This window comes from Pseudorca crassidens, chromosome 6 (assembly GCF_039906515.1).
Source record: "Pseudorca crassidens isolate mPseCra1 chromosome 6, mPseCra1.hap1, whole genome shotgun sequence".
In the NCBI taxonomy this organism is placed as follows: domain Eukaryota; kingdom Metazoa; phylum Chordata; class Mammalia; order Artiodactyla; family Delphinidae; genus Pseudorca; species Pseudorca crassidens.
The window spans coordinates 19,213,711-19,226,541 of NC_090301.1; the positions used below are offsets into that span (position 1 = coordinate 19,213,711).

Below are 12,831 nucleotides of genomic sequence, written 5' to 3' on the forward strand. Positions count from 1 at the left end.
TTCATTTTCTTGAAGAATTAGATGATCTGGCAATGCTAGGTTCACTTTCTACATGGCAAAACCGGCTAGATTTGAGTAGCAGTTTTCATATTCTGCCTGCCTAAATCATTTGTGTCACCTACCTGGCCTCTATAGGCAGTGAGTTGGTGACCCTTGTTAACAAGTTATTTGTCTGGGATCTTTGGATAAAGAGGTGTTGCAGACAAGGAATAAATTCAGAAAGTGGACAGTAATTCCATTCATATTGAAGCTGCTGCCTGTTGAGTGCTTAATGTGTGTTATTTCATTTAATATTGCAACACTATAGCATTTTCATATTCCTGTTTTACAGTTGAGAAAACTAGTTGTTAGGAAAGGTAAGTTACAAATTAGTAAGTGACAGAGCTGGCTCTTGATATCTAGATCTAGTATGCTTTTCCTTTGTAGTTATACTACTACTTTTAGCTTTTCTAGTTGAGCTGTTTAGGCAGAGGCAAAGTTTAATGATTTTTAATTTATTAAATTATAAGCAAGAATCTGTATTAAAGGCAATGTTTTTAGAGATTTGAAGGCTACGGTATAAGTTTTGTTTTAATTTTAGATGATTGCATATATGTGTGTATGTGTGTAACACACGCACTATTTGATAACATTTTTTGCTGTTACTGTAATTGTATTTACTTGCTGACATCTGGTAAGCTGGTTTGAAGAGTCTTAGACATTCTATCATTTCTGTAAGTATCAGAAGTTCACTTGGGAAATTTGAATATTTGTCAAAGATAAAATTGGTAAATATTCTTTCCAAGGATGGTAATATTAAGCATAAATGGTAGGTGGATCTTAGGAACAGGGGTTTTTTTTTGTTAGGCTGTTTTCCCTAGAGAATAAATGATTTTCTGAAGTAATATAATTCTTTAGGTTAAACTAATTTGATTATTCTCACAATTATTTATTCATTTAAACTAATTTGATTATTCTCACAATTAATTACTCATTATTCTCACAGTTATTTATTATTTATTCACATATGGATATGCATAGACTACCAACTGGTAAAAAGAATTATTTGGTGATATGATTTGATGTTTTGCTAGGAACTCAATTATGACAAATGGAGTTAGCTGACTGAAAATATTTTTTTACTTATATTTGAAATTCAAGATCCTTTAGCATCATGAAGGAAGGTAAAAGTTGCTCATATTGCCATGGGCACTCACACTGAGAATGGAATCTTTAGTATTCCTGATTGTCTTGCCTTTAGTGGCAGTAGTATGGCTGTTAATGGTACAAAATGCAAAATTTAGGCACTAATGGACACAGGTACACAGCAAAGGAGAGAACATGTGCAGAAAAAATAAAAGGTGGGTAAATTCAGTCACTGAATGTCAGTGACTGCTTCATTTGTTTTTCTTACCTGTGCCATCCAGCTAACCAAAGCCTTTGAGGATACTTAGTAAGAGGTAGTTTATTGAAATGGAGAAAAGGACATAAGATGGTTCATTAAATGTTCTCTTTCAAACTCTTGTTTTAATCACTAGTAAATTGTAACTTATTATTTTATTGTATTTTTCTTCCTTAGAATCTGTCAGGTGAAGGTATATATATATTTTTTAATTTGGCTAGAAGCAATTTATTTTTAAAGAAAGTATGTCTCCTCTGAAGATACATGGTCCTATCAGAATTCGAAGTATGCAGACTGGGATTACAAAATGGAAAGAAGGATCCTTTGAAGTTGTGGAAAAAGAGAATAAAGTCAGCCTAGTAGTTCACTACAATACTGGAGGAATTCCAAGGATATTTCAGGTATTACCAAATTTTGATTTGGAATAGATCTTCAATCACATCCTTTAGTGAATAGCTGTTCTGTGCCATACTAAGTATCATGGTAGCCCTCCTAGATTACTATTTCTTGCTTCTTATTTCCAGAACACTAATACTATTAGGTGTATATATTATAAATTATTCAGCAAAATGGTTGATGTTGTATAATAAAGAGTAGGAAGTAGTCACCATTATTGAAAAGAAAACTAGTGGGAGGAAGCTGAAAGGAACTGAGTTTGGATACTATCTATCTAAGCTATGTTTAAAACTACATTAGGATAACTTCAGTTATTTTTCCCCCCTCAACGTGTATAATAAATTCATCACCATTTAGTGTTAGCTTTTTTTTTTTTTTTTTGAATCATTCCTTAAGCCTTTAACTTAAAACATCCCTCAAGTTTTTGATGTAGGGCCAAGTCCTGTCTTTTGAGTTTAGGGCCTCCCATTAGTGCTTTGCATCCTACTTCTCATATAAGCCACACCACACGTCCAAGCGTTTCACAGTCATTTTGTCTCAGTTTCTTTAAAGTGGAGTAAGATCTTAAAGACATTTTGTGAGGCAATCAGATTTTTCCAGATTTAATGATGTTTTACAGTTCGGTCTCCCACACCTAAGTTGACAGTACATTTTTAGTAACTCACCTCTAACGTGCCTTTCCCAGACTTTCAACTTGGATCTTATAGAAACAACTTATCTCTTTTGCACTCATATTTCTTTACTTTAAGTAACTTTAATTAAATTGTGTAATTACAATGATAGGAAGAACTAGCATAAACAGCTTTGGGAACAAACAGATTGGCTTTTGGTGAGCAGACAACTCCACTGGTGAGAGTGGCAGGGTGCAGGCCTGCTAGAGTAGCCACTACTGGCTGTGATCACGTAGCATGTTGTGGACCTTGTCTTTACATTTGCAGAGGGAATGGAGACTACAGATTAGTCAGTTAAGTGTCGGCCACCTAAGAGAGCCCTGGCTCAGTATGACTTCTGTTCCATATCTGGCCTAGAAGATGAATACCTTGAAGGTCTAGGTTTTATCTTTCTGGTTAGTTCCAGAACGTAGCACAGTGGTGGGTGTATAGTGGGCCCTCAATAAACATTGATAAACTAGCTAACTGACTATACCAACAAAAACAAAACTCAACTTTGCTGCTGCACATCTTCTGGTGAGGGTCCTAAGCACCATTCCACTGTGCAGAAGTTGTATTAGAGAGAAAGAGCTAGCAAATGAATTCCTAATACTGCTGTAAGATGAGATGGTGTATACCATTAAGTAGTAAAATGGAAGGCAGCTATAAAGAAGTGAATTTTGTGTAGTATGTAATTAACCCAGGTAACTGACTAACACGAAATAATAGTGAGACAATACACTTGATAACATCTTATAAAGGATTAGATAATATTCTTATGTGAGGAAAAAATCCACATTTACAACCACAGTATTTGACTGCAAAAAGCCTCACTGATGATTATGTTCTGGACCAGCTGGGTCAAGAAGAAATTTCCCTGACTGTTGTATCCTTGCAATATTGAGTTTATTTTTATTTTTTTAAATAGATCTCTATTGGAGTATAATTGCTTCACAATACTGTGTTAGTTTCTGTTGCACAACAAAGCGAATCAGCCATATGCATACACTTGTCCTCATATGCCCTCCCTCTCGAGCCTCCCTCCCATCCTCCCTATCCCACCCTTCTAGGTCATCGCAAAGCACCGAGCCGATCTCCCTGTGCTATGCTGCTGCTTCCCACCAGCTAACTATTTTACATTCGGTAGTGTATACATGTTGATGCTTACTCTCACTTCACCCCAGCTTCGCCCTCCCACCCTGTGTCCTCAAGTCCATTTACTATGTCTACGTCTTTATTCCTGCCCTGCAGCTAGGTTCATCAGTACCATTTTTTTTTTTTTAAGATTCCATATATATGTGTTAGCATACGGTATTTGTTTTTCTCTTTCTGACTTACTTTCACTCTGTATGACAGACTCTAGGTCCATCCACCTCACTACAAATAACTCAGTTTCGTCTTTTTTTTAGTGTTAGCTTTTAATAAGACTCATTAGTGTCTTCTTAATTACTTCTTCATAAATAATCCTGCCAAAGGTTATGGTATAGACCGTTCAAGGATGATTATTCAAGGTCATCCTTACAGCTGTTTTCTTCTAACTGTTAACTTTTGAAGGATCTCATTATTTTTTCACTGCAAAAGATAGTTATGTTGTTTTCACTTCTGTCTTGTGCAGCCAAGAACTACTTGTGTTGATAAGAGTTGAATTTAATGTCTTACTTACATTTTTCTGCACTTAAAAATGCTATATTTGTTAATTAGATTATATAAAAGTATAATATTCATTCTAAAGTACTCTTTTGAAGAACAATTTATAAAACTTTATGCTTGAGAACCAGAGCTGAAGTAAAATTTCTATTTATCTTTGCTTTTAAACTATGGAAATACATTGATTATGATTTTATGTATCAAAGATATTCTTAAATAGATTGGAGGTGGTGACATGGGTAATAGAAACGATAGTGTATATATCTACTAATTGCCCATCTCATTTAAAGAAAGATTTTTTTCAAATAGAGGTTCAGTCTTTCAGTCCTCATCCCAAATTAGCACTGAGTAAATATTTAAATACTTAAACAAACATAGATCTTTAGAAGCATGAGGAATCTACCTGTGATTACACCTTCATCTCAGTTCTAGATGAGTTTGCATTCAGCATTCATTTGTCAACCACCTACAGATTACCGTGGTGGGTACTGTGCTAAGGGCTAAGAATACAGAGCTGAATGAGACACTTTTCTTCTCAAGCTTAAGAGTAACCAGATACATTCTCAGCTGTAAAATTATCTCAGGGATACTGAGGTAACACAAAGAAGGAAGTGTTTTGTGCTCTGAGGATTTAGAGGATAGATAGGAATTTGCCAGACACAGTGGAGGTAAGGTGGAGGTGATTTCTATAATGGACAAACATGCTAGTGTGAATCAACACTCAGGGAACCAGAAAATTATTTTAAAATAAATGCACAGTAGGGAGTGAATGGCAGAAGTAGAGGCTGAAGAGCTAGATAGGAACCAGATCTTGAAGCATCTTGTTTGTCATACTAACGGGAACTTAGATACTAAGGAGCCAAGAATCTTAAGTTTAAATTTATTTGACAGCTAGGCGGATGACTTTGTTTCAAGAGCTAGTGGGAGAATAAGGACGTGTAAGAGGTTATTGTGAGAGTTTAGATGAGAAATGAAAGTCCTGAGCGAAGGAAAAGACAGTGGGAGAAGCAAGTGGAGGAAAGGGTAGATTTGAAGAGATTTCAAGATTTAATTTATTAGATTTGGGGGGTGAGAGAGAAAAGAGTCTGGGGAGATTCCTAGGTTTGAGTGGATGGCAGTCCCTTTCATCTTCTCTTTGATAGGGGACAGAGGGGAAGAATTGGGGCATGAGGATTGGGAGAGATGAGTTTTCTGAGGTGTCAGGCATTCAGATAGTGGTATCTACTAGGCATTTGGTAAAGAAAACTGGAGCTCCGGCAGAGATCTGGACTTAGAGAAAAGGCTGAGAGGCCTCACCATATGGGTAGTAACTAAAATTGTATGACTAGCTAGGATTTTTCAGTTGTTGAAATGATAAAGTTCAAGATTATTCTCATATTGACTGAAATAATGGTTTTATGCAGTCTCTTTTCCTTTTTGCACGGTAAACTGCTGATTTAAATATTTTGGAGTTAAAGCATCTGAAACTAGCTATTGTGTTTTATGATAGAATTTCTACTCAAGGACATGAATTTAAGACCAACTTTGAAGCTTAAAAAATGTCATTTAAGTTTGAAATAAATAAATTAAGGCTGGTAATACTCATTTTTCATTCTTATCTAAAAATTGTCAAAGGTCAGTTCTCCCTAATTAAAAAAAATTGTGAAAAGCTATTCTTTCTTTATGCTGTTCAGAGGCTATCTCTTCAGCAAAAGGCAGCTTTAGAAACCTCTGTAATATGCCTGCTGAGGGGGAGTGTTAGAGAATAAGGATGCCTGGTTGGCAGGAATTATTTATATTAAAAAAGTGCAAGATTTATTAGTTTAGTCTTGGAAAAATTTCAACCAAGAGAAAACAAAAGTTATCACTTAATAGCACATATCCAGAGTCTGGAAGAGTATAAGACAAGTTATTGAACCAGTTCTGGGGAGTGGTAGAAGTAAGCTAAGGGAGTTCCAGGGTACTTACGATCTTTGTGATTGAAAGTTAAATGAACCTTGCTTAGACAGTTAAAAAAGAAAAAAAGAATGTTCTAATGCTGGTAAAGGTTTATGTTGCTGTTTTGAGAAGTGGAATTCTTTTGAGGATTACAGTTTGGATTAGTATATCCTTTTATATTGCAGCTGCTTAAACCACTTGCTAGATATTTTATAAGCTTTTGTTTAAAAAAAGAAAGAAAGAAAGAAAAAGCCTCTAATCCAATATGGCTTACTAAACTGGTGATGGTATAACCATCAAGGCTCTGTAAATTAACTTATTAGTTTTTATAACTTTATAACTATACTTGAAAATATGCAGTTTCCTACCAAAAAAATCAAGAGTGTTAGGATTACTGTGTAAAATTTTAATAGTATGTGTTTGCCTCTCCTAGAAGTGAAATCTTTGATTTAAATGTGTCAAAAATGGAAACTCTTTTTGGTTGGGGGGAAAAAAAACACAACTAAATTAATATGGGAAAAAGTAAGAAATGTGTAACTTAGAAAGTATAAAGTTTAGTATTCATTATACAACTTTTTCTGCTTCATTATAATTCGTTTTTAATGATACTTTTCCTTTTGTGTTGATCAGCTAAGTCATAACATTAAAAATGTGGTGCTTCGACCCAGTGGAGCAAAACAAAGCCGCCTAATGTTAACTCTACAAGATAACAGCTTCTTGTCTATTGATAAAGTACCAAGTAAGGATGCAGAGGAAATGAGGTTGTTTCTAGATGCAGTTCATCAAAACAGACTTAATGCAGGTGAGCACTAATCCTCCCAGGGTCTGACATTAGCAGTTATAAAAATATTACTAGGTAGTAGACCAGTATTCCTCATGAATATTGATGCAAAAATTTTCAACAGAATACTAGTAGACCTAATTCAACAGCACATTAAAAGAATTATACACCATGACCAAGCGGGATTTATTTCTGAAATACAAGAATAGTTCAGGATATGAAAAAAATCTATCAATGTGATTATTCAAATTAGCAGAATGGAGGACAAAAACCACACGATCATCTTGATGCAGAAAAAGTGTTTGATAAAATTTAACATTCTTTCATGATAGAAACACACAACAAAGTAGGAATTAAAGGAAACTACCTTACCTCAACATAATAAATGCCTTATATGAACAGCAGATAGCTTGATGATGGAAAACTGAAAGGTTTTCTGCTGAGATCAGGAACAGGAAAGGATACCCTCTCTTACCCATTCTATTCAACATAGTACTGGAAGTCCTAGCCAGGGCACTTAGGCAAGAAAAAGAAATAAAATTGGAAAGGAAGAAGTAAATTTATCTTTGTTCTCAGATGACATGATCTTATATGTAGAACACCCTAAAGATTCCACGAAAGCGTGTGTCTAGAAAAGCAGTAGGATTTAAATTACAATTGGGAAAACTTACCTTGTTACATAAATCTTATATACTTACTTTTTTATATGAAACTTATTCTGAGGTTTTATTCTTGCTATGAAAACAGAAGGTACTGTAGAAAAATCACACAGTATGATAAGATTCCCCTACCTCCTCCAACCCCTTTCATTTAAAATGTTTTGATTTTTAAAAAATATATATTTATAGGCATCTGGAATAATTTTTAGGAATAATCTGGAATAATTTTTAGGAATAATCTGTTGCTTAAAATGAGGAATAATCTGTTGCTTAAAATGAGTTTTCCACTATTATTGTTAGTCTCCAGCTCTATCATCATCAGTAGTTTGTTATTACTGATATTTTATAGTTGACAAACTTTTGAGTTTTTTAAGTTAAATATAACACATTAAAAACATTTTAAAAATGAAGATGTAGCAATGCTGCCTTGCTTGGATTTAATTAATACCTCTATTTCATACACTATTTTCTTGTTTAAAAAATTTTTTATGGTTGTTTGCCATTTGGTTTCTATTCATTATGTGTTCATGTTACCAAATCTGAACTATGTCAGTCTTCTAAATATTGAATTTTAGAATCAGGGAATTGAGTACCGTTTGAAAGTTTAGAATATATCAGGGATTATGTCTGTATTTCTATATTTGTTTTATTCCATCATATTAATTGAATCACTGTTTTAAGAATTGATGTGTGTAAGGAAAGCATGTCTCTAAATGCATTAGAGGGGACTTCCCTGGTGGCGCAGTGGTTACGAATCCGCCTGCCAGTGCAGGGTACACAGGATCTATCCCTGGTCCGGGAAGATCCTACATGCCGCGGAGCAACTAAGCCTTTGCAACACAAGTACTGAGCCTGAGCTCTAGAGCCCGCGTGCCACAACTACTGAAGCCCACGCACCTAGAGCCCATGCTCCACAACGAGAGAAGCCACTGCGATGAGAAGCCCGTGCACCGCAGTAAAGAGTAGTCCCTGCTCGCCACAACTAGAGAAAGCCTGCGCACAGCAACGAAGACTCAATGTAGCCAAAAATTTAAAAATTAATTAATTTTAAAAATAAATAAATAAATAAACGCATTAGAGTGGAAAGCACAGTAGACTGGGGCCCAAGTTTGAGTCTGAACAACATGGCATAATGGAAAAACATGAGCTTTGGACCTAAACAGGTTTGGGTTTGAATCCTAGCTCTACTTGTTATTTCCTGTGTGGTTTTGGGCAGCTCCCTTAGTAACTGAGTTTCAGTTTCCTCATCTCTAAAATGAATGTTTTATCACCTTAATTTCAGTGCTTAATAAAAAATTAGAGCTCATTAATGTAAAGCATGACTGGCACATGATAGGCACTCAGTAAGTCATTACTGCTTTTAGAGTGGCTAGCTGTGGACTGTACTCTTAGGCAAGTTGTTTTAATCTTTAGGTTTAAGTTGCCTTAGGTGCCCAAAAGTGATAATATGTACTTTACAGACTAGAGTAAGCTAATGAATATAAAAATACTTTGAAAAGTATGAAACATTTGAAGTATAATATATGGTGTTTGAAATGAATGGGAAAAAGACTAGTATTAGATGAACATTGTTGTCTATAAATAGGACAACCAGCTAACCATTTAAGAAGATAATAAAACTGGATCCTTATCTTACTCCTTCATCTAAATAGATTTTACATTGATCAAAGATTTGAATGTAAAAAAAAAGGTGATACAAGTATTATTAGAAGGGTAGAATGGATTTTAACATAATATATGGATGGAAAAAACCTTCCTGAGTATGACATAAAACCAGAATCAATAAAGGAAAAGAGGGCTTCCCTGGTGGCGCAGTGGTTGAGAATCCGCCTGCCAATGCAGGGGACACGGGTTCGAGCCCTGGTCCAGGAAGATCCCATATGCCGCGGAGCAACTAAGCCCGTGCGCCACAACTACTGAGCCTGCGCTCTAGAGCCCACATGCCACAACTACTCAAGCCCGCGCACCTAGAACCCTTGCTCCGCAACAAGAGAAGCCACTGCAATGGGAAGCCTGTGCACCGCAACCAAGAGTAGCCCCCGCTTGCCACTAGAGGGAAGCCCGCACACAACAATGAAGACCCAACGCAGCCAAAAATAAAAATAAATAAATAAAATTTTAAAATAAATAAATACAGGAAAAGATTAATAACTTGGACTGTGTAGAAAATTTAAGTGATCTCTGTGACAAGGAAAAAAGAAAAAATGAAAACTTTAGCCACAGTGACAGAGTTAATATTGCTAATATATAAATACTGACTTTCCAAATCAGTAAGAAAAAAGACAATTCAGTAGAGAAGTGGACATATAGGACATTCAGGAAGAAAAACAGGTGGCCCATAAACACGAAAAAATTCTCAACTTCACCAGTAATTAAATTCAGATTCTTACTGTCACATTGGCAGTAGTGTGAGGGGAGGCAAGATACTCTCATATACTTGGTAGGAGCTTAGAGATTTTTTTTTTTTAATACATTTATTTATTTATTTTTGGCTGCCTTGGGTCTTTGTTGCTGTGCGCAGGCTCCCCCTAGTAACGGTGAGCAGGGGCCACTCTCAGTTGCTGCGCGCAGGCTTCTCATTGCGGTGGCCTCTCCCTTTGCGGAGCATGGGCTCCAGGTGCACAGGCTTCAGCAGTTCTGGCACTCGGGCTCAATAGTTGTGGCTCGTAGGCTCTAGAGCGCAGACTCAGTAGTTGTGGCACATGGGCTCAGCTACTCTGCAGTATGTGGGATCTTCCCAGACCAGGGCTCGAGCCCATTTCCCCCCGCATTGGCAGGTGGATTCCCAACCACAGTGCCACCAGGGAAGCCCCGAGATTTTTCTTTTTTGAGGAATAGTGATAGTATCAATTTAGTTTAAAATTGTACATCCTTTACACCAACATTCTTTTTCTAAAGAGTTTTATCCTATGAAAGTTGTTCCAAGAAGATATGTAAAGAAGATATGCAAGATATGTAAAGAAGATATGCAAGAAGATATGTAAAAGGATGTTCGGCATTATTTGCAATGTTTTTAAATTAAAACATTCCAAATGATCATCAGTGAGAAATTAATGAAATTAAAATATAAAATACTTTTTTTGGGGGGGAAGGGCCACACCACAGCTTGTGGGATCTTAGTTCCCTGACCAGAGATTGAACCCCAGCCCCCAGCAGTGGAAGCACAGAGTCCTAACCACTGGACTGCCAGGGAATTCCCTTAAAATACTTTTTTTTTTTTTTTTGCGGTACGCGGGCCTCTCACTGTTGTGGCCTCTCCCGTTGCGGAGCACAGGCTCCGGACGCGCAGGCTCAGCGGCCATGGCTCACGGGCCCAGCCGCACTGCGGCATGTGGGATCTTCCCAGACCAGGGCACGAACCCGTGTCCCCTGCATCAGCAGGCGGACTCTCAACCACTGCGCCACCAGGGAAGCCCAAAATACTTTTTAAAGTATATAAAAATTCATATTTATACATTACTTTGCATGTTCTTTAAACTAGCATTGATTTCTTTAGAATAGAAGCCATTTAGTCTGCTGAACTTACAGAGAATGTTTTGGCGTATACATTACTGGAAGTATATCAGTCACTGGTTCTGACACATGTCCTTAGCATCCAGTGTCCATGTTCATGCCATAGATACACAGTGACTAACTTTTCTATAGTGTTAATTACCAAATATTTATATAGGAGAATTTCTAGCATTTTCTTTTTGCATTTAAAAACTTACCCTTCTATTATCAATACATGTTTCCAGATTTTTGCATTGTTATTTAATTTTTTGCTTGATCCTAGTTCTAAATTTTAGTTACTGTATATATCAGAATTACTTTCTGTCAGATAAGCACTTTGATTTTTTTTATTTTTCCTGTTTCTGTTTCCTCAAGATTAAATAATAATAATGACAAATCTCTTTATTAAAGTAAGTGATTTGAGATTTTTTTTTTTCCCCCACCAGCCATGAAACCTTCTCAGGGTTCTGGTAGTTTTGGAGCTATTCTGGGCAGCAGGACCTCACAGAAGGAAACCAACAGGCAGCTCTCTTACTCAGACAATCAGGTATGTTTATTTGAATCGTTTTAGCTTTTTTTAAAAAAAAGATAATCTTAGATAGACATTCTATAAAGTAATTGCAGGAAGTAGAATTTAGACTGTAATGTCTAGTAATTCTTGCATTATCTCAAGGGTACTTTCCACATATCTGAAATTTACCACAGTGTAATTTTTAAGAACATAGCTTTGAAGTTAGATGTGGGTTTGAGACTTGGTGCTGCCACTTACTAGCTGTAGGTCATTGGAGAAGTTCCTTAAGTACCCTGAGCCTTAGTACCCATCTGTAAAATTAAGACAGCAATAATATTTTAAGGGTTGTTATGAGATAATGCATGTTGTAAAAGTGCTTAGCCCGTGATACCATATACTAACAACCCCATAAATGTTTGCTGCTATTATTTCTTTGATGCTTTTTGGGTCTGTTCTACATTATGAACTTTGCCTCTATACTATATGATACCAGACTGTTTTGTTGGGTCTTCTGTTTGCTTTTTTTTTTTTTTTTTTGCGGTACATGGGCCTCTCACTGTTGTGGCTTCTCCCGTTGCGGAGCACAGGCTCCGAACGCGCAGGCTCAGCTGCCATGGCTCACGGGCCTAGCCGCTCCGCGGCATGTGGGATCTTCCCAGACCGGGGCACGAACCTGTGTCCCCTGCATCGGCAGGTGGACTTTCAACCACTGCACCACCAGGGAAGCCCCTGTTTGGTTTTTAAACAGTTTTTCTTTCATAAATATTCAGCCAGCCATGAGACTTACTGTGCACTATTGCAGCTTAGCAGTCCTGTGTCTCTTTTAATTTGTCTTAACAAAGGTAAACCAGGTGTGAAAAGAAACTTTGAAGCTCCCCTGTAAGTAAAAGCATGAATTCTGTTTGGCTGTGCAGATAGATTGATTACTTAAACCATTTACTGGACTAAGCAATCAACGAATAAGATTTCGTTTTTGTTAATTTCCTTTTAGAAGTTGGGGTTTTTTTGTTTTTTTTTACATTTTAATTGAGATACGATTGATATGCAGTAAATTGCACATATTTAAAGTGTGCAATTTGATACATTTTTGACTTATGTACATACCTGCAAAATCATCACCATAACCTAGTGAACATAGCTATAACCCTTAAAAGCTTCTTCATCCCCCTTTGTAATCCTTCTCTCCAGCTCCCTGTCTGGCCCCTATCCCTAAGCCACAAGTGAATTGCTCTGTGTCACTCTAGATTACTTTGCATTTTCTAGAGTTTTATATAAAGGGGATCAGTGTATAACTTTTTTTGTCTGGGTTTTTCACTCATTATAATTACTTGGAGATTGATCCATTTACAGGTAGAAATTTAACGTGTTAGAATATTTAAACTATAAGTGTTAACATA

General features: G+C 36.5%; 1 protein-coding gene across 10 annotated transcripts in view; it reads left to right on the forward strand.

The window, feature by feature from the left end:
- USP37 (ubiquitin specific peptidase 37) overlaps positions 1-12,831 on the forward strand; it is a 90,618-nt gene that overhangs the window by 6,999 nt on the left and 70,788 nt on the right. For all 10 annotated transcript variants that reach the window (XM_067740599.1, XM_067740600.1, XM_067740591.1 and 7 more), the window contains 3 exons: positions 1,559-1,782; positions 6,622-6,793; positions 11,370-11,470. In XM_067740599.1, the coding sequence (XP_067596700.1) occupies positions 1,627-1,782; positions 6,622-6,793; positions 11,370-11,470 (429 nt within the window). In that variant the 5' untranslated portion in view covers positions 1,559-1,626. The remainder of the gene's footprint in view (positions 1-1,558; positions 1,783-6,621; positions 6,794-11,369; positions 11,471-12,831) is intronic.